The sequence below is a fragment of the Amblyomma maculatum genome, chromosome 8 (genome assembly GCF_055883805.1).
Source record: "Amblyomma maculatum isolate TAMU_Amacu chromosome 8, ASM5588380v1, whole genome shotgun sequence".
Taxonomy (NCBI): domain Eukaryota; kingdom Metazoa; phylum Arthropoda; class Arachnida; order Ixodida; family Ixodidae; genus Amblyomma; species Amblyomma maculatum.
This window is the reverse complement of record NC_139351.1, coordinates 59,715,743-59,738,673: the sequence shown is the minus strand read 5'-3', so window position 1 is coordinate 59,738,673 and position 22,931 is coordinate 59,715,743. Positions and strand designations below refer to the sequence as shown.

The window sequence follows — 22,931 nt, the reverse complement described above, 5'->3', positions numbered from 1 at the left end:
TCGTTTAAAGGTGCTGGTTTGTAACAATAACGAAGAGTAGCTCCTTTGTGAAGCGTTTTTGTATATTCATTTCGTTAAATTGGTATCAGCCCGCGAACGATGGGAGAAATTATCCGCTTCTTTCACGCGCACGTTTCAACAGCCCGCGCCCTCTTCGACATCACTCGCACAGAATATCGCATTAACCACGCAGTGTGCGACTCCAAGGCTAATACTCTTACAGACAAGCGAAGGAAGCATCGAATGAATTGTGAACTTATGTAGTACAATAGGTCAAAAAGAGAATTTTCGGCGGCTTGCTGCCTCATGTTCTGAATTCCCAATACCACTATGTGTGCCCAATAAAATCGGTCCCGTTCCGATGACTAGCAGACAGGCATGCATTGAAACGACAAAAAAGCGAATTAATATTGATAGTCACTCCTAGGACCTTGATCGCGCAAGGTAGGGGCAAACAAATGAGGTGCTGATAAGGTGATAATTTCAACCATTTACGTTACCCTCCACGTCATCCTCATAGGTTTTCACAAGGTAAGATTAAATTGTTATAACGTGCCTCGAGAGACACTTGTACGCTGCTAGTCATGAGAGGCGAGTACTTGCTATATCTGCTCCATCCAAATCTTATTTCTCTAGTTTGTTAACTTACGAGGTTTTGATCAGCAGTTACTATACCTGTACTAAGATACATAATCGGCTACCATTTCCAGTGCTTCGCTACTTATTCCAAGCTGCTGTTCTTTCCGACGCTAGTGAACATCGCCTTAGTCTTCTGCATATTACATTTGGGCCAACTATTTTGCTTTTCCTATATAAGTCATTATTGTTTATTTGAAATCCATCCCGTGATTTAATTAGAATGGTAAGTTCGTCTGTGAATTGCAGATTATTGATGTATTATTTATGAAACCTTACCGCTAACTGCTCCTATTCGAAGTCTCTGCATACTCTTAAGCAAGCGGTGAATATTACTGGCGACATCGTGTCCAACACCTTCTGTCTACTACCTAACACCTTCCTTTTTGTCAAATCTATTACAATTTTTTGTGGAGAAGAATGTTATGCAGTCATTATAGATACCTTCGGGCATGTTCCCACATGCCTCATTTATACACTGATTTCGCAATTCCTGCATGAGTGATAAAAGTTTCTTCTGAGCCAAATTCCTTCTCGCAATCAAAGGATGCTATATATAGACGTTGGTTATACTTTTAGCATTTTTCTAGAATCTGGTTGGTGGTGGGAAAGATTATGGAGAACTTGCTTTATCTCTTGGTTTACTGAATTATTAGGTTACCCCGATTTCGTAATGGTTACCTTAGGAAACACTTTGTACGGTGCGATATTAGTTTGACACTCCTGTCCGTTATTTTCATATGGATTAAACGATTCTAGAGGCTTACAAGATTATGATAGTGTCAATGTTATGAGCAGTTGTGTATGTAGGGTGGTCAGTTTTAAAAGTCGTTAATTGGTCCTTCCCAGTTTCGTAGCTTCTAGAGCTTGCCTAACCTCGGCCTTCGTTGCTGGTTAGAATTATGATTGCTCTCCATTACTGGGAATCGAATTATTATTCTGAATAATTTGGCTACTGTAAAGGTCAACACATAACATCTGGGCAACATTTAATAGGTGGCCTACGTTAGTAATAAAATTGCCCTTTGCGCATGCATTTGACTTCTGCCTATACCTAATTTCCTATGCACTGCTTTCGGGCTACTGCCGCTATGTAGAGCATTTTGATTTTCTCCATATTATACCTCCGTGTCTCGGACATTTCACGCGTATTTGTTGGCTTTGACAGCTGTGTCAGTTTTATTCTGTCCTTGGGGTGGAGGCTTTTATATTTGGCACATCAAAAATCTTCCATCTACTCAGATCATTTACCGATACCATCTTCGATTATCCCAACGTCTACTTCTACCACCACCAAGTCAGTGGTGATATCACTTATATAATCGTTCATTACTTCTACTTTAAGGTTGTCTTCATTTGTTAAAGCTGAATATCTGTTCCGCTGTGTTATCCTCAATACTTCTACCTTTCCTCTCACCGCTAATATGTTGGTGCACTTTCTTAATATACTTTAATTTACCGATATCCTCTCCGATTATACCAACGTCTACTTCTACCATCACCAAGTCAGTGGTGATGTCACTTATATAATCGTTCATTACTTCAACGTTAAGGTTGTCATCATCTGTTAAAGCTGAATATCTGTTCCGCAGTGTTATCCTCAATACTTCTACCTTTCATCTCACCGCTAATATGTTGGTGCACTTCCTTAATATACTTCGCCTCAAATCAAATCTAGGCTGATTCGAGACATTAAAGGCCTGTAGTCACGCATCGCGCGCCGCTATGATTACCTCTAAATCCTGCACAATAGCAAGGTTGAACATAACAGCAAGTCAATTCATTTTAGCCTTTCCTGTAGGGCTTTTTCGTGTCCACTTCGGGTTCTTGCATTTGGTGAAGATATTCATGATACCTAAGTTATTGCATTCTGCAAACTCATCTAACAAGTGCTCTCTGCTACTCCTAGATCCGATGCCATATCTACTCACTACCTTGTATACAGACTGTTTTTGCCTACCTTGGCAGTGAAGTCGCCCATCACTCAGTATACTGAGTTTTTACTTTCCCCATCGCTCATTCTATTTCCACCTCCTGTTCTTCATGACTATGTGGAGGCGCGTAGGCGTCTATCACCTTCATTCCATTGCCAAAGCAATACTACTCTTGGTTTTGAGCCTTCAGCGTAGAGCGGCAGGTAGCCACGTCTCACCCACGTGACGCTGTGACGTCACACCCCACGTGACACTAGGGTGAGAGCTGGGCTACCAACTCAAGCGGTCGGCAGGAGCTGCCAACTTGGGTCTCTCGTTTCGCATGTGATGGGTATGCCAGAATCAGCCTGCTAGGACCCTGCCATTCATGCTACCACTATAGGCCACTAAGGCACGTTCATATGTCTAAGACACATATAAGGCGGGCTTTATATGTGGGCTGAGGAAGAAGAAAAAGAGAAGGAGAACGCTCGGTCACCCGCAGTAATGCTTTTCGTTCAATATTTGGTTCAGCAGCGTTGGACCCGTGTAAATTTTATTCCTAATTAACCTAACTAACGTGCCTGCTTCCTTTGCAATATTGATATAAAACTAATCTATGTCATCAGCTATATGCTTATTTTTAAGGAACCATCCTCCTATCCTTGTCTGTCCGCCAAACCTCGATATAACCATATCTTTAATGCAGCATATGCGTCGTTTCGCCTCCTAACCTCCGTAAGCCCTAGTATATCCAATTTAAAACAGCTAGTTCCTTTAACCACATTGATAAACTAGCCTCACTAGCTATAAGGTTCTAGCTTTAACGTCACCAGGGTGAGTTTCCAATGGTGGATTGGCTGGAGCCAGAGCTTCTTACCACTCACGCCTGAATGACAGGTCTGACAACCCCAGTGGTCAGTTACTACACATACCGCTGTGGTCTGAGAGCCGTGAATTCGTTGTAACATTCGTAAGTTGGTGCCGCCCAATTAAAACAGTTGTATAGCCGATTCTAGTTCTAAAGAGAGTGCGTTTTTCGGAAATTTGACCTGCATCAAGTCGCTCCCCTGCCTCATTTATGCAATTCCAAAGAACAGCCGATATTTTAATACGATGGAGAATTTCGCTACACTGGTATTCGAACCATGGTCTTTTTTTCTCATCAGGAAGATATTTACCTCTGCGGTATCGCTACACCATAATGCTTTAAGACAAAATGACATACTTGCGCTTCCCGGGGACTACTGGCGCCCGAATTAAACGCGAATGCCGCCTGTGAGCATCTAGGTCACATGTAACAGTAATGAGAAGGGGACACCAATGGGTTCACGAAACTTCAAAGAAGAAGGCGAGACCACGTGCCGGAAAGGCTACCGCGGTCTCCCTTTATCCTCAATCCTCTACGTTCTAGCCATGGCGAGAGAACAGGCAACCGAAGAAAGTATGCAACCCAGACGTACTGGTTTGTTGAATTATTCGCGAAGGGAGTGCGGTAACAGTTTGTTTGGTTTCTCGCGCTAAGTACGATCTTGAATTCTGATTAGTAAAACATGGATGCTGTTTTAAATCGCCAAACTTTCTAACGATACTCTGCTGAATCAAATCTTTTGGGAGTATAATAGGTCATTCCGTATCAGTATCATTGTCTTTTCCTTATCTCTGTGGACGTGCTGCCTGTGCCATTAAGCTTCAGAATATAGCTGCTCGGCTTGCGTTATCGACTTGCAGTAGTTATTTTGGATATATATATATATATATATATATATATATATATATATATATATATATATATATCATACCTACAAATTAGGGGAGATTACCCCAAAGGCTGATATATTTCCATTGCCTTCTTTCCAAAAACGGTACCCAAGAGAAACGTATGGCGTTCAGAAATTGTTTTTGGTATGACCGCTGATGTTTCGTTTCCTATGTTACAATGGCCACTTTTGCTCAACGGTGCTGTGACAAGTTTGCTTTTTTCTATTTTGCCATTGCTTTTTATTGCAATATTGACTTGTTTCCGCGGCTCACATTGCTGATATAATGTTTTCTCTTCTTGTATCCCCTCCTATATTGTAATACTGGTTAGTTTGGTGGGAAAACAAAGAAGTAAGTAACTAAAGCCTTGTGTAAGCATATGACCTTTTATAATGTTCCACTATGCCATCATACTGTTTTCTGGTGACATCTGCAAAATAACGTTTTCATGTTTCGTTGTCTGTATTATCAAATCTGCTGTCAGCAGCAGTAGAGCGTTCATGATTGAATTGGAATGGAAAACATTTCGCAGAGATATGGTTAAAGGAAAGTAACGTTCACTGGCCGTTAGCCCATGGAAGTTGGCTGCCTGGTGACCGAGATTTTCATCCTTGGCTCTAAACTGGCCAACAGGGCCTCTTAATGCTCAATATCAGGAACGTGTAATACGTCTGCATGAAGCTGTTTTTGCGCTCTGTCAAACAGGGCGTGATCATAGGTCGCTGGAATACTAGGTTGCTTACACTGGTGGTTATACTGTCTAGAATAAATGTGTGCGCTAGATGGAAAGGCTTAAAAAGACAGATCTTCTAAAAGCACAGTGCTTGAAGAAAACGAAAGCACCATTCTCCCTCTCATTCCGTTAGTCGTTCCCTCATAGCGCAAAAGCCGAGCATACGGATAGGTTCTATTGCACTCCTAGAAACTGTAAAAGTTGAACAATATGTGGCTGCATGCTACGAGTTATAAGACACGTTATGAGACAAGAATATGTCGCGTTACGAACCGGTGATTACGTCGAGGATAGTTGAATAACCGCAACCATGAGGGCCAAGGATCACGGTGATCTGCTTGTTGTAGATCGTCAGACTGACATTCCGGACGTCACTTCCATCCTTTCCAGCCTGCACAAACGAGAGAAGCCCGGCATAAGCATCAAGATTCTAGGACCGTACTGAACACAGACTGTTTTATGAAGTTGCATACGCACAGTTTAAAGATAACATTCCTGATGCAGTGAAACAGATTGACGTTTAGCTATGCTATTTCAAATTGCTACGACATCTAATAAACATTGGCTGTGACACAGCGAAACTACCAGAACGGCAGACTGCACACAAAGTGCACCTGACTGACCATTGCTTAAACTGAAAAAATAGAATCGTTCGTCTGGCCGTGGGAGCCCCCTTCTGCCTCTGCCCTTCTGAAGACAACACAGAAAGGCACGTAGACCGGTGAAGCGCGCATTACCAATAGGAGGATAATTTTTAATAATATAGAGTGGAAGAAATCTTTCCAAGACTAAAGAAAACAAGGAAAACAAGGAAACGGAGCCCTCGCAGCAGCCTCCTTATACTGCCCACAGCAGCCTTCCTTGGGCTCACTCCTTCCGTTCAGCCATATTGAAATAAAGAAATCGCCATTTTAAAAACGTTTCCTGCACGAGGAAACACGCACTTCCATTTGCACAAAACTGCAATTTGGCGCACTAGGCGGGCCGTAAGCTTCGTGCGAAAACATTCCTTTGTTGTGTGCTAAAACAACTCTGAATGTCTCCTATTGCCACAAGCCATAAGACGTTGGCTTTGTCAGCATTCTAGCTTAAAAAAATATTTTTTACAAGCTGCAAGTTTAGTTTGGTGTGACAGGAGAAGAAATGTTCCGATTACCAATAACCCTAATGTTAAGAAATGTTTTAAAAATTTGCGCTGTAGAGACGAGAGATATAAAGCTTAAAGCTTATAGGCCAATGGTTCATGGATTTCAAGGGAGATTTTTGCAGCGCTACAGGATGACACAGTGAGAATTAGAATGTAGTGTACCCTCTTTGTGTTGTTTTGTAGCACTTCAACATCCGGTTACCGGCGAGAGATGTAGTAGCGATAGCGAGTGTGCTTTTCGCTTCAAGTAGATACGTTCAACATCGGACTTTCCGGTCGCTTCCCGACACATCCACAACTGAGCGTCCTTTTGGCTTTAGCCCAGCCGCTTCATTCGTCCTGGAGCTACTAGGAATCGCCCTTTGTTCATCCCCAGTAACATGTGGGACGCCTTCCAACCTGGGGGGCTCATCTTCCGGCGCCATATCGATAATGGTATTGTGACTGATCATAGGGTTTTCTTGGCAGGAAATACTGGAGTGGGTTGCCATTACCTTCTCCAGTGAATCACATTTTGTCAGAACTCTCTGCCGTGACCTGTCTATCTTGGGTGGCCCTACATAGCAGAGCTCACGACTTCATCGAGTTTCGCAAGCCCCTCCGCCACGACAAGGCAGTGATCCATGAAGGGGATCCATGAAGAAAGATTTGATGTTGGGAAAGGTTGAGGGTCGCCGGAGAAGGGGTAGGCAGCGAACGCGATGGTTAGATGGCATTCTCGAGGCATTGCAGATGAAGCTATGTGATGTAAAGAAGATAGTGAGAGACCGGAAAGCGTGGCGTGACATGGTCCATAGGGTCACGAAGAGTCGGACATGACTGAACGCCTGAACTGAACTGAACTGAGATACGTTCAGTGTCCCTTTCAGCTTGCAAGGTGCATCGTGCGAATGAGACGATGGGAATGTAAACGTCTTCAGCAGATGACATATTATTTTGCTTTGAATCTTGGAGAAAGAAAAATAAAACATTGCCAACTAAGTAGTTCTTAACTGTCAGATTGATGTAGCAAAACAACCGCGTGACAGGGCAGTGTGAAAATGGCAGTTGTAATCTGGCGCTATAGTCGTCGCAGCACGTCCTCAGCAGATGCCATACTCTGTGTGTTTATGATGCGCTCAATTTGCGTTCTCGGTGGGAAAAAGCGCCGTATTTCTTTCCGGGCTCTAAATTTTTTTCTTTCATTTAAATACCTGATGTGGTGTCATCACCATTGCCAACAACAACCTGGCATATTAAGTTAAACGCTAAGTTATTACTTTTCATTTATTGAGGTGTATATAATAGAATACCTAAAGCAATTAAATCCATCGCGGCTACAAATTGTTCCTGAAGATATTTAGTTCCATTTTGGTGCTTTTCATTATCAGCAGTTTTTACTGTATGCTCTAAAAACTCGTCCCTCCGAGGAATGGTGATGAAGCCCGATAACCAGAGTGCGCAAAACGTTGCACCCCGTTGCAGTATTTTCTCGCAGCAATACCAATGCTGAGATAAGCGCAGAGACTGCTTTCCGAGACTCCGCTGTGTACTCACGGTATAAATGGGCGTATGGACACATGAGACAACTTGCTAAAATGAACATGACACTTCAAATTTAGCCAAATATATGTTCATTACCTGATGATTTCCTGCAATTAGTGTTCTCGACATTTGCGTGCAATACAAAAAGGTTCTTGCGTTGCGACTGTAGGAAGATGGCAAAAAATTCACGGGCTTGCTACTGGCTCTGTAGCTGAGCCACCTCCGCGTTCTCGTGCGGACATATTTCCCACTTCTAAGACTAAAGAGGAATATAGGTTCGTAGACAAATTTAGTTCGCACACTAAAATGAGGTGTCCCGATACACTGAAGTGATCGTTGCTCCTTTGTTTGAATATGCTGAACCAACCGGCTGGTTGTGGCAAAATGAGTAACATCATGCAGACTGCTATTCTAGAACTGTGTAACGCTTTTTAAAACTAGGTTCGTAGACAACGTCTATTGACACTTTTCTATGGTTCTCCAAACCGAGGTGCATACGCCGCAGCAGACAAGGAGCATGCATTACATATGTGGTTGGATGGTGATATATTTAACAAAGCTTGTCACTATTACCAAGTCGAAAAGCTGCAGCCCTACACTGCAGCCAACAAAGGCGCTTCAAGCGTGATGAGTTGGCTGCCTGCCTGGTGCGGGACGACAGTCACTTTCCCGAACGCACAGAGAAGCATCATTGATGCGCATGATTGGGAAATGCTTTTGCAGCGAAAGCTACACTACGCTACCTTTGAGCATTTAGTCGGTAACTGCAAGAGCGCTAACTCGGGCCTCTCCGTTCACGTTAGAAGGTTACATTAGAATCAGCATGCCATGACATTTGAATTCACGTTACCCCTATGTCTGAAAGGCATGTTCATACGGCTTAGGTAAAGCGGGGCTTTATATGTGAACTGGCACCCTATGCTGTCGCGTCATACCCTTAAAGACGGAGCTTAAGTATGAACCATAATTGTTCAGCGAAATGTACACTACGCTACCCTCGAGCATTTCGCCGGTGCTTGAAAGAGCGTCCCGTTGCTAGTAACCGGTTTCGCCGCTGTTTCAGAAAGAAGACAAACCACTGGCAATAACTCGCTTGTTGCCACCTTGGTATAGAGGAACGACAGCAGCGAGTTGATAGGACCTAAGTAAGGTAGGATCGAACGTTGTGGCGGCGATATGCCCCGGAGGTATACGTAGAGGCGGTGTCGCACCACTGGAAGTCTTCTATACCCGAAAGAGAATAGTTAGCGAGAGTCAAGGGGTCCTCACACGGGAAGTGATTCACCGCGCGATAGACTGGGAAGGGAAGCCGCTGCTAATTTCGCGGTGCCTGAAAAAGAGTGGCAGTGCGCATGCGCCAAGACTAGTTTTCGCCATAGGTGCGCTGCGTGTTCCGCCACTGGCTGCGCTTTCTAGAGAGGAGGAGGATTATAGCAGAATTCCAGCAGATCCGCGCGTTGGCGCGGAGAGAAGGGTAGTTTCGCACTGCGCTTGCGTGCGCCACAGCGGAGAGCTGACCGACTAGAGCAGGAAGGCGTCTGCCAGCATCGCATGCTCACGGCATAAAGTGGATTCTGCATAGCACATTGGTGAACTTTGATGATTTCAACGAAACACTGTTTGTTTTCGATCAACGCTCGGTCGCCCTCAGCCAAAGCTTTCGTTCGACATTCAGTTCAGCAACGTTGAGTCCCTCTAATTGTTTTCGTTTTGGCCATCAGTATATTGATAAGCAGACATATTACATTAGCGAAAAGCAGATGTATTATGTTCTCTTTGCGCGTAGGTATACCCTCTGTGTTGTGAATAAGACGAAAAGACAACGGCAAACACAAATATATCTAATTTCTCAGTTAGCTGCATAATTTGTTTCAACTTTCGGTTAGTGAAAGCTGTATGTGCATTTGGCTACCGTGGTCATTGCCAATGTGAGCATCTCTCCCTTTCTCCCTGCACAAATAAGAAATTTTACTTGGGCCGCATTAGGATGGTGATGCCTGTAATTACAACATTTTACATCAGCATTCGTGCTGCCGAAAGTGTTATGCAGTGTTACCGTTTTGATAAACGATTAATTATGCGCCAAAGTCGCAAAGCACTTGCGTCCTATAAGCACCTAAAAACTTACTGCACTCAAGTCTACCAAGTGCACCACAGCCTCGGCATCCTTGGGGTCAGGCTCGAAGCACCTCGGGTCCCCGTTCTGTGCAGGATTCCGGATGTTCCACTTTCGATACGGCGACCAGTATTCGGGCTGCGTAAGTAAAGCATCATCGTTATGCACGTGCACTGAGCGATTGGTGATTAGCATAATTGGCCTTTTCTAAGGGGTTCCTACATGACCGTCGACATGGAACCGAATGTTCCGCAGTTTGTATGGTTCTGCACTGACTGCCTGTTGGGGTGTGTAATATCCCGACACCAGATGACATAGCCGAGATCCCAGGCGCTGCCAGCTCTGGCTACGCCTCTGAGATGCGAAGGTGAGATTAGAATCCTGCTTTCCAATGCCGTGATGCCGAGTTAAAGATGCTGTCCCAAGGCAATGCAAGCACATTGGTACGGTTCGGTTAAACTGGGCATCATATCTAGGTGTTATGGCGGTTCTTATAATGCAGAAGATTGACACCGTGTGCTAATGACCATATGCGCGTTATTAGTGGTACAAATTAAAAAGTAATGATTAGACCGGTAGTAAAATGCAAGTGTCCTAAAGAGACTTGCAAGGCTAGCCAACAGATCAGAAGCAATAACGCCTTACCGTCATGCCCTCAGATTCAAAGCCTAAGGATCGTATTTTTTTAAACGAAACCTTGACTACGAAACCTTAGGTAAAGGTTAGCGTGGATTAGCAATTGACCTTTAAGGAGGCGTTCAGCTGCTCGGCAGCTTCACTGGCTCGACCAGGGGAGTAGCCACGTCACTCGCCGCGGTATTTCAGCTGCCGCATCTGGAGCAGCCATTCATGATCTTTACTGCTGCCAAACCGCAGGAGTCGTCGCGCGTTAGTGCACTGTTTGAAAAGGAGCACACAGTACGCCTACGTAGTGCACGTTTCGCCAAGGATCTGAGCGAAGCTGGGCCAACTCGGAAACATACACAGGACATTTCGCAGTTGTCAATAAGCGACATGCTTTCGATTTGTATAACTAGGTTTAGAATATATAAATTGTCAGAAAACTTTTCTCGCCCTCCTGTTGGGTGGTTTCCTGCAAGATCACCATAACCTGATCTCATTGTATTAACCCTTTTGATCGTCGTCGCACCATACTCAAGTTGCGCATTCGTAAACGCTCGTCGTAATTTCTAGGGTTCCATTAAAAGCATCAACGTTCGCAGGTGGTGGTGCAGGGGATACCTATTTTAAGACTGAAAAGAGAGTGTCGAAGTCTCCGAAGACCCCGCCACATGGTCAGTATAATTAGTGCGGGACACCATACGACGAGATCTCGTCTCGCACCCACTTTTCTACAGCCCTTTGGGCCTCCAGGTTGGAGCAGGTGATGAGTGCCGTCTCCCATGCATGCCAGGTAGAGGCAGGAGAAGGTGAGGATTCAGTCGCACACCCACACTATGTGGTAATTATCGCAGATCTATCCACAATGCTGACAACGCCGATCAATGTTGGGATGAAAATACATGAGCACGGCAGAACCGAGAAGCGTTCCTGTCTGCTTGCATCGCAGATTTCGCTCCTCCACTTTATTTGCTTGCGGGACAGTATAAATTTAGACATGCTCGAGCGTCTACTACGCGGACATCACACCGTAGCTGCCTGCGTGATTCTAAACGGCTGCCGCAGTCCACCTAGGATAGAACGTGTGGATGGCCTATCCATTCTGGTCATAAATTCAACGCGAGTAGAGGAAGTTGCAATGGCTCCGGCTGCCGCAAATTCAGAGTCAATTACGTATATTACAGATACTCAGTGGATCTGTGAACAGTATCTGGCAAGGGAAATATAATAACTTGCATTCCAAGCTCTAAGACTATCTGCCGCCGATTCAACTAAGGCAAGCATCATCGGGTTTCCTGGTCACCACGGCCTACAAGGCAATGAGGTCACTAATGTGGCCGCCCGACCGCTTACACACCGAGCCCGCTATCCTAGCTCTCCTGGCCCAAAAGCTCTTCAACCGCGTCTGCGCTTCCGAGGTCACCGGCGTTCCAAGCAGAACCCACTTTCATGTCCTGAGTATGTCATGTCGACAGGTGCCTGCCTGCTCTAATCGGTCAGCTCTCCTCAGCGGTGCGCGCATGCGCAGTGTGGAAACTACCCTTCTCTTCTCCGCGCGGTGTGCATATCTGGTGGGATGCCACTACACTCGTATCTTTGGCGAGCTTTATCTCGCCATAGAAAAGAGGATGAGTGTAGTGGCATCCCACGTGATGCGGACGCAGGCGCGGAGAGGAGAAGTGTAGTGAGAAGCTGTGGCAAGCATTAGCTCGTCATAGAAAGGCGGAGGAGGAGACGAGTTCGAAGTGAATATCCTATCAATGACCTGCCTATAGCTTACCGCGGATCACCGAAGATGTCCAAAGAGAATTTACTGACACGTGTTTACATTGCTTTAACAGCAGTATTAGCAGCTCGCTTTGAGATGGTGACCATACTGTGTTTGTTCATTCAAATGGCATTTTGCAGGGCTACAAAGCGATGGCACGCTACATGTTTATTTGTCCTTTCGTGGGCTATAGTTAAATGCGGGCGATTAGAATCATGCATGAATTAGCGCACAAAGTGGAACAGTTGTTTCTTCAATTCTCTACAGACCTGAAGAAGTTTGTTTCATCTTGAAGAAAAAATTAGGCAAATAGATTGGCTCTATTCAAATAGATTATAAAATGCTTGCCGAAGCACCGCGCGACAACAAACGGTAAGCGAGCGGTGCCGGCGAGCTGCAGCGCTCAGCAGTTCTGTGAAAACGTTGATGAAATTCATGTAAAACGGTCTATAGATACATCTAAAAAGCGTTCTATCATAGCGTTCACACTTTGTGTAAGTACCGACAATGTGTGTCAGAGAGAAAATAGCAGGGAAACGTAAAAAAACGTTTAACGAAATTCAGTAACTGAAAGAAAGAATGATATTTAGGTAGTTCATATTTAAATCTAGATTGGGATATCGACCAAGGTAATATATGAGGCCACGAGCATTGTCTCCAGCGTGAGACCTGACAGGAAATTGATTCATTCGTAACCATTTCTGAGAAAAAAGAAACAAAAATGTATCACGCCTTTAAAGTATCAGACGGGGATCATTTGAAAATGAATAGGGATAAATTGCTTTTGCTCGAGATGATAGCGTAAGTGCAGGAAAACGAATATTGCATATATTCATTCAGGTGGCCAACATAGCTAACCGCGACAGTAAGCTTCCTGCATGCGTATATTATAACCCAGTAATTAAACTTGCCAAAGCTGGTCTTTACCACTAACCTGAAAATATTCGGGAATAAGTTGCCATACTCTGATATTACCATTCTGAGACAGGAGAGAAAGTAGCGATGTTCGAAAAATAAATTAGATGTGAACGAGAAATCATCCGATCTCTACGAACCCACGGCATTGATCGCGGAGCTCTAAAATACGTTTATCGAAGTGGTTTAGAGGCATCTCGAGTAGCTCACGAACGTACCGAAAAAACGAAGTAAAATGGCTTAGGGATGCCGTAGCCCCAGGGCACCATGTTGTCCAGGTACCATACAAGGCCCACCATAACAAGGACAACAGAAAGACTCAGTAGGCTGAGCTCCCCCACGTTCACATTGTCCAGAGTAGTGGCGGTGTCGAAACTATTCTTCCATGTCAGCCTTTCCCCTGTAATTAAATGGTGGAGAGGAACATACATGTGTGGTTCAAGGTAATGCTCAGGTGGAACGTACATGATCATCAAAGTCTCAACTGTGTAACCACTACAGAAGAGAAGCCTCTATCACTGACCTCCAAATAACGCCGTCCTGCGCCATACAACACCGCCGGTTACCATTTAAATTTTTAGATTCCACAAAAAATTTTATCAGCAAAAATAAAATTCAAGAGGCGGAAGTTCTTGCAGAACAATTACTAAGTACCAAATTTGGTTCATCTGGGATAATCGGTTCATAATTAAGCCGCAAATATGTAGATGTAGTTTTACTTTGGTTAAACCTAATGTGAAATGATAGCTCAAGCATGATTACACATGGAAAAGCTCTGTATTTATCATAAGCGCAATGAAGAATCCGGTGATCCGTGAAGATGTCTATCTTGGTTTGAATTTGGTGGTCTTCGAGTCCATGACGTTGCTTCAGCTGAGGCGTGCGGCACGTCTCCATATATACTCATGACGCCAGCCATCACGTGGCTCGCCATGCAGCTGCTCACGCGTTAAGCTACTTCCTATGTTCGTTGACTTTAACTTTGACCTTGACCATTGCTGGGAACATAGCTATCAAAAGTGGTTTTGGCTCAAGTTGCAACTTGAACTTGAAGCTGTTTGAAGGTAATCGAAGAACACGTTGACCTTGGTTCTACCTCGTGTACAAGGAAAATAATTTTCCACTGTGCGGCACGAACTCTGACCTCGCTTATAAAAGCACTGCAATGGTTGCCCAATATACCGTATGCCGAAGCAACGCTCAGGTTTGGACATTTCTCTGGTGCAGATTGAGCAGTGCTCACGGAATTGTTTTATAACGCTGTTCTAATTAGGCTGCGCCCATATCTCAGCAGAGCTCCGCATTTTCATTCACCCGCCTTAATATCTGTCGTGCCATGTTACACGTATGCTGACGTTATTTTATATCCTAAATATTTTACCATTTCTTACAATTTCCTCCATCACGCGAAGACGCCATCGGTAATTACTTGTTGCTTGCACTGCGTGCGTCTTGATTTATTTCAAGATATTGTTACGGGGATGTACTTAATGTGACGGCACTGCGATGGGCTGAACTCGACGCAAGACTTTGGTAGCCGTGCAGAATCCGCTCTCTCAGCGTCGTTCTCTTTTTTTAACGCTTCGTCGTGCCTGCGTTCCTTGATCGTCGTCTTTGTCAGTGAGCACATCACTTTCGTCTCGCGTTTCCCTGTAACACTACCCCCCCCTCCCCCCCTCGGCAAAAGGCACCGTCCCGGTGCGTATTAGGCGTGCGGTGTGGAGGGGGAGTAATATGGCTTGAGGCGGGCGACATGTACAATTTCGGAAGTGGGTTTAGCAGTCGGTGACTTTGGGTGGAGCGGTGCAATCTCATAGGTCACGTCAGTCACAGGGCGTAGTACACGGTAAGGACCCGTGTAGTGGGGCAGAAGTTTCTGACACAACCCCACACGACGGCACGGAAGCCAGAGCAACACCAGAGATCCGGAAGGATAGTGCACATCGCGGTGGTGAGCGTCGTAGCGGCGTCTTTGAGCTTCTTGAGAGACGGTGAGATTATGACGAGCAATCTGGCGAGCAGCGTCGGCTCGGGCGATGGTATCGCGGGCATAGGTTGTGACGGGGCCAGCGGCGGGAAGCAAAGTGTCGAAGGGCAGTAAGGGGTCTCGTCCAAAGAGAAGATAGAATGGAGAGTACCCAGCAGTGTCATGACGCGAAGAGTTATATGCAAAGGTGACAAATGGCAGACTAATATCCCAGTCGCGATGACTGTCGGATACGTACATTGCGAGTATGTCGGTGAGAGTGCGGTTAATACGCTCCGTAAGGCCGTTCGTCTGAGGGTGGTACGCTGTGGTGAACTTGTGCCGAACGGAGCCAGAACGAAGTATTTCCTCAACAACTCAGGAAAGGAAACAGCGGCCACGGTCGGTAAGTAGTTGACGGGGAGCACCATGGTGTAGTATGACGTCGTACAAAAGGAAGTCAGCAACGTCTATGGCGCAGCTGGTTGGAATGGCGCGAGTGATCACGTACCGCGTGGCGTAATCGGTGGCCACAGCGATCCATTTGTTTCCTGATAAGGACTCGGGCAAGGGCCCTAGGAGGTCAAGGCCAACACGAGAAAATGGCTCAGTCGGGATAGCAATCGGCTGCAGGTGTCCAGGTGGCAGCACAGGGGGTTTCTTCCGGCGTTGACAGAGGTCGCAAGCGGCTACATAACGTTGGACAGAGCGGTAGAGTCCAGGCCAGAAGAAACGCCGGCGCACGCGGTCGTATGTGCGTGAGAGGCCAAGATGACCAGCTGTAGGGGCGTCGTGCATTTGTTCTAGAACGGCAGAGCGTAGGTGTTGGGGAACGACGAGTAAGTGCTCAGCACCATCAGGTCGCATGTTGCGGCGGTATAGCGTATTCCCATGAAGGAAGAACAGGGCGAGGGAAGAGTCACGGCTGTGTGTGCGGAGGCGGTCGATAAGAGAACTGAGGGTTGGGTCCAAGCGCTGTTCGTCGGCTATGTGAGAAAAGTCTGATATAGAGAACACACAGGGGTCCGACTCGTGGTCAGTAGAGGAAGGGGGATCGACGGGATAACGGGACAGACAGTCTGCATCCTGGTGGAGCCGGCCTGATTTGTATTCAACGGAAAAGGTATACTCCTGCAAGCGCAGTGCCCAGCGGCCGAGGCGGCCAGCAGGATCCTTGAGGGAAGAGAGCCAACATAGGGCGTGGTGATCGGTAATTACAGTGAATGGTCGGCCAAACAAGTAGGGTCTGAATTTTCCAACGGCCCAGACGAGAGCCAGGCACTCCCGTTCCGTAATCGAATAGTTCTGTTCCGCTGATGACAGGAGACGACTGGCGTAGGCAATCACGCAGTGTTGGCCGCGTTGTCGCTGTGCAAGAATGGCACCAATCCCGTGGCCACTGGCGTCGGTGCGAAGTTCCGTCGGGGCAGACGGGTCGAAATGGGCCAACACAGGAGGATTGGTGAGAACAGCGATGAGGGTGGAGCATGCGTTAGCCTGCTCTGGTCCCCATGAGAAAGGAACGCCTTTCTTCAGGAGATTGGTGAGAGGACGAGCAACAGCGGCAAAGTTTGGGACGAACCGGCGAAAATAAGAGCACAGTCCTATGAAGCTGCGGACATCACGGGGTGAACGGGGAGATGGAAAAGCACTGACAGCACGAATTTTGTCAGGATCGGGTTGCACGCCGGTGGAATTCACCAAATGGCCAAGCACTTTAAGTTCGCGGCGACCAAAACTGCACTTCTTTGAGTTCAGTTGAAGTCCGGCACGGCGGAAAAGGGCCAAGATGGAAGAAAGGCGACGAAGATGGCTTTCGAACGAGGGCGAGAAGACAATCACGTCATCCAAGTAACATAGACAAGTCGTCCATTTGAAGCCGCGGAGTAAGGAGTCCATCATTCGTTCAAACGTAGCAGGGGCGTTGCAAAGTCCAAAAGGCATAACCTTAAATTGGTAAAGACCATCGGGTGTGACAAAAGCTGTCTTCTCGCGGTCTTGTTCGTCAACAGAAATCTGCCAGTAGCCGCTACGAAGGTCGATAGAGGAAAAGTAGCGGGCTCCATGTAAACAGTCCAAGGCATCGTCTATTCGCGGCAGCGGGTAAACATCTTTCCTTGTAATCTTGTTCAGATGTCGATAGTCGACGCAAAAGCGCCAACTGTTGTCTTTTTTTCTAACGAGCACGACAGGAGAAGCCCAGGGGCTGTTTGAAGGTTCGATGATATCGTTGGCCAACATCTTGTCGACCTCCTGCTGGATGACTTGGCGCTCAGAAATGGACACACGATAAGGCCTCCGATGTACAGGTTTTGCATCGCCGGTGTCAATGCGGTGAGTCACAACTGATGTTTGGCCCAGAGAACCGGCAGCAAAGTCAAAAATGTCGGAGAAGGATAACAAAAGGTTGTGCAGGTCCTGAGCGTGTTCGGGGCTGAGGTCAGAGGCAATCATTGCGGAAATAGGGTCGGTAATTGTGGAGGGGAGTACGGGTGTTGGAAGGACGCTTGAATATGGGCCAGGAGTGAGTGCACAAATGGTGCAGTCTGTGAGAGGAGACAAGGTAGCAAGGGATATTCCTTCGGGGAGAACTTGGGGTGACAGACTGAAGTTCAGGATAGGAAGGTAGGTGTTGTTCTGTGTAACGCGTACGATGAGATGAGGAAGAACGACGTTGCGGTCAAGAAAGACCTCTGTGATAGGGCAAGCACCGTCAGGCACAGGCGGGAAAGGTGACAGAGGTAGGTAAACAGCAGAGTCAGGGGGCAGGCGAGCGAACTCGGTAGAGCGAAGGCGGGGTGTAGATGGAGGATGTTCTGAGCAGACAGGTAAGTCCAAAAGAAGAAGGCCGCTGGAACAGTCGATAAGGGCAGAGTGGGCCGTTAAAAAGTCAAGGCCGAGGATCACATTGTGAGGGCACTGGTCGAGGACGGTGAACAAAACAGGGATGTGATGACCGGCAAGGGTAACTCGGGCAGTGCACAGCCCAGTGACGGCAGCAGTACTGCCATCGGCAACACGAACGGTGGGCGAAGCGGCGGGGGTCTGTACTTTCTTGAGGCGGCGGCAAAATGATGAGCTCATGATCGAGACTTGGGCACCAGTGTCAATGAGGGCAGAGACGGGAACACCATCCACGAGCAGGGAGAGGAGGTTACAGGGCGAAGAAATGGGCAGAGGATTTCCAGGTCGGGGTACCAATGCAGCGTCACCTCCGGGAGCTGCATCGGCTAGTTTCCCGTGAAGCGGCCGGCAGAGGACGGCGAGGAACTGCGGTTAGGAAGAGGTGAACGGGAACGGCGGGCTGGCGGCGAAGGAGAGCGACTGGACACAGGAGGAGGCGGAGTGTTATCGGTGCGGGGCGGCTCATAACAATATCATAAACTAAATCTCTTTTTCTGCGCCAACTTTTCGCTCTTGCCGCCTGTCCGAGGGCTACTGCGATGTTTTCCCGACAGAGAACTGCCGTGAAGGAGGCATCCCGGTCTTTTAGAAAACAAAAGATGTCAATAAAGAGTCTTAGATCGCATTACGCTGCTACCATGGGCTCCGATCAAGTGTCACGACTTATCTCAGTGCCCCACTGGCAGCCGTGCCAAGAAAGACTAGAGATTAGGAGGTGTATTCCCACCCCATCAGCAAAATTCAGTAGCGCAGTATTGTCGCATCCTAGACATTGTTTGCGAATAATATTGGGCTTTTACTTAGGGAGTCTGTCATTATGCGAACTTTCGCAGCTATTTTTTGTATTTTCAATACCTTCATCGATGTAACAAGTTGAGGGTTCCTTAAAAACAACCACCGAATCTTCTAGAATACTGCACGTGCAATTTATCAATGTCTTGACCCGACCGTGTAGTAGGTGAATATTAGGTAGCACTTAGGCCCAAGACAAGAAAGAACGTGTCATGTCGATGCGACGTTGAGCTGATGTTAGACATTTAAAAAAAAAAAGGAGTATAAAGTTTGAAAACAACCTTTCCTGCTCGCACACTAACGGTTGGGTCAATACATATAATCTTTTATGTTTATAGTGTAGCCAGCTGTATTGGCCAACAGTAATATATCTAACAAGAAACTTTTCTAACGACACTGGGACCAAAATGGCATTATAAACCTCTGAATCGCTGTAAATTTTCAGTTGCATCGCGAAGAGGACGGAACTTTAGCTTAAGGTTGATGATCTGTGTCGCTCTCCAAATTGTTGAACACAGACCATCCTGCCAGCATCATTTCTTATCTGTGAGAATAATCTGGTCTCCTACTCTTATCACGGATGGCAGTAATACCCGGGACCTACGTTTTTAATTATTTCGCCAGGCAGATACTCCCTGTGGTGTGCAGCGCCTCAAGTATCAATATATTCCTTATGCGCAATTCTGCTATATCGTGGATAAATAACTACGATGTGCATCTCGGCTGCATCCCAGCAGTGCTGCCGCAGTGTTGAAGATAGCGAACGATATGCGACTGAAATAATTCAAATGTTCGCTTACACGTTTATGCCCATTGTAGTGTTTGTCAGAGAAACAAATACTCAGAAGGAATAAGGGAACAAACATTCATTGCCATACACATAAGAACAGCCATACGGCGACAAAATCATCACAAAAATTTTGTGGTTGAAGAAAAATTGTTCCTTGTCCGGTCTACCCAAGCGCAGCTGTTCGGAATGAAGTATGATGTGTTTTTTGATTGAATTGTTTCTGTGGGCTGCATAGCTTTAATTTGTAGCCTTATAGTCGCTCATATGTGCATGGCGTTTATTCTCCTGTTACATATGTACCCCACCTTCGGGGTTCCGCTAAAACAAGTGAATATTGAGACATTTTAATTCTATTTATCCTATGTCATAGGCTGAGAAGGTATGAATTTGTTATGTTATTGTGTATAAATATTATTGGCCTACTTGGGCGACAGTAAAGACATACGCTTATGAATAACAATTCCTTTTTATGAGTTCGGAATAGATTTATGCTCAAATTATAGCCCAGAACAAAATTTTGAGCAAGCAAAAATTGAATTATTCGAGTCGCTGGTCCTTACCGTACTTCTCGAATCGCTCCATGATCCGAAAACACCAATTGAGGTACATGAGTGGACTCAGCGTCGATATCAACTTGGAGCTCTTGGAGACCAAGTAGTAGCCGAGCCCGAACACATTTTGGAGCATCACGTACGGCAAGAGGCTCAGCACGAACCAGTACACGACTGCGGCGGCGAACGCCACGCCGGCTGCAGCGATGTGAGGAAGAGCGTACGAAATTTATATGCGTTGTTACAGAGCGCTCAGAGACAACCTGTCTCGTTTAAAAAAAAAAAAAAACTGCAAGGCAGCGCTTCAAACGGATTCTCTAAAAGGGATCGGCAACAGACAACACTTCTGTCATGTTTAAAACAGGACTATATTTTTGAGCTTCGACAGGCTACCCTCAGCGTTCGCGATAGAAATAGCGAATAGGAGGCAGGCGGTTATAGGGTCAAAATAGCATGCCGACATCACGGTCAAGGTTAAATAACAGATGGGGTGGGTTCATCCAGGTTTGGATGAAGCTGGCATTGTTTGGGTGCCCCGTGTAGGAAATAATGCTTCCATATTGGGTCCTTCTCCCCGGGTGACAAGAAGCTATTGGTAGGCAGGGGAGGAAACGAGTTTGTGTGGTTCACTTTAGCAGATACCTCTAGGACAAGAAACAAGGTAACAAGAGGTTGGGAAAATGATTTTATGCCTGATAAATAAAAGGGTACTGCGCACAAAAAGCTAGGTCCAGACGTGAACTCCACAGGCGCGGATTTTACGCCCCTTGTATTTGTTTCGAAGAGTGCATATGTGAATTTGTGGCCGTGTTGATGTTGATCAGTTTTTTGTCAAATAGGCGACAAAGACCATGATGCGCCAAATTCAAGGATCCTGAGATTCTTTTATTGGTGAAAGTGGAAAATGTTAAGAAAATTACGGCTTATTCTGAACTCCTAATTCTTTAAGAAATCTAAACAGATGAAATTTCAACAAGTGCATTGTCTCCTTACATAAACATGTGGGGAATGGGATGTGTTCATTGTAAAATGGAGTAAACGTTTTTTCCTTATCTTTGTTCAAGTTCTGTGCACTAAATTGAAATGTGCTTCACGGTGTGTGTGTGTGTGTGTGTGTGTGTGTGTGTGTGTGTGTGTGTGTGTGTGTGTGTGTGTGTGTGTGTGTGTGTGTGTGTGTGTGTGTGTGTGTGTGTGTGTGTGTGTGTGTGTGTGTGTGTGTGTGTGTGTGTGTGTGTGTGTGTGTGTGTGTGTGTGTGTGTGTGTGTGTGTGTGTGTGTGTGTGTGTGTGTCGTTTTGCTGCGCTAGAAAATTTAGAAGGCTGCCTTATTGTAGTGGGCTACGCTTGGAAATTTAGAGCCTGTTTGGGACGTAGTGTCGTAAGAAAACACATCCGAGCACGACATTACAAACAGTGTTTTACGCCGCAGGACTAAAAAACGTCAGAGAGCAATGCATTACCGGTGCATTCTCCATCCACTTCGGACGGATAGAAGTCGACGAAAGAAACGCTATACCGTGCAAAGTGCGAGAGACAAACAGTTTAACACTGTGCTCTCGTGCAGTGCCAAGCGAAGTTGATTGCTCGCGCCGACTAGCTGGGCATCTAAACCGAACCGCTGCAGCACTTGTTTCATTTAATGACTGTTCAGCTTTGCCTAGTGAAATAATGCCTGCGCACTAAACAACAGTCCCTAAGAATACACTTACATGGGAATTAAGTAACAACAAAGCTAGCGGTGGGGCTAAGAAACCGTTCGTGGTGGTATCGTCCTATACTCGAATATAGCATAATCGTCTGGTTCCCATATACGAAACAATGCACACAAAAATTACAGAATGTCCAACGTAAATCAATAAGATTTGTATACAATAGATATAGACGTGATGATTCACCAACCGAACTTTTCAATCAAGCTGGCATTCCAAATATAAGTGCTCGTGCCAAGTTCATGCACCTTAAGTTTATATTCTTCCTTTTAAATGGCTACCTCAAAATGGACGCCAGTCATTTCTTGTACCCTTCGACTTCACGCAATACACGTAACGAACATTGTAAACAATTAAATGAATATAGGATCAACAATGATACATTTAGGTATTCATTCTTTCCTCAAGCGGTTAGAGGTGGAATTCTCTGCCTGATGGTATTGTGAAGTCTACTACGCTTTCTTCATTCATTTCTAAGTTGTGCAGTGTTGTTTATGATTCATAAGGACGGTCAATTTGAGTCTCGTCATTGATGTGAGTGTTGTTCAATATATTCATTATATGTGTCTTATTTTAACATTCCGTTAATTGACTAGTTTTAAGTCACTGGTTCGAATTGTTCAATTTTTTTGTTGCTTTGTTTTGTTCCTCAAGGGCAACTACAATTTCTGTTCCATATCTTTGCTTGCTTCTTTTGTATGATGCAATCTCCCAAACCTGCGACAGCCTCAGCCGAGGCTAACAGTACGTTGTAAATAAAAATACAAATAAAAATTTGTGTAGCCAAAATGAATTACCCAGATGATGCGTGCTAGAGGGTCGGTTTGACATTACCTCCTGTTCAGTGTTATATACTGCCTTTTAGGATAACAATGAAGCTATAAGGCTCTGACGTGAGAATAATAGTTCCAATACCCTCTGCACAGATTGACTTTCGGAAGCTTCATAATTGCCAGATTTCGAAAATTAAAACCTCCAGAAGACACAGCACAAAGGGAGACTACGGCACAGGTTGTCGTCGCCGACATCTGTCTTATGTCCGCGATGGCTTTTAATCTTGCAAATGTATCAGCAACTGGCCTACATA

The 22,931-nt window shown here is 45.7% G+C and overlaps 1 protein-coding gene across 1 annotated transcript in view; it reads right to left on the bottom strand.

The window, feature by feature from the left end:
* Positions 1 to 22,931, bottom strand: part of LOC146181245 (phospholipid-transporting ATPase ABCA3-like) — a 102,253-nt gene that overhangs the window by 57,659 nt on the left and 21,663 nt on the right. The window contains exons 6-10 of the mRNA XM_084575732.1: positions 20,147 to 20,335; positions 13,353 to 13,534; positions 9,843 to 9,968; positions 5,887 to 5,909; positions 5,317 to 5,417 (exon numbers count right to left, since the gene is read on the bottom strand). Coding sequence (XP_084431858.1) covers positions 5,317 to 5,417; positions 5,887 to 5,909; positions 9,843 to 9,968; positions 13,353 to 13,534; positions 20,147 to 20,335 — 621 coding nt within the window. The remainder of the gene's footprint in view (positions 1 to 5,316; positions 5,418 to 5,886; positions 5,910 to 9,842; positions 9,969 to 13,352; positions 13,535 to 20,146; positions 20,336 to 22,931) is intronic.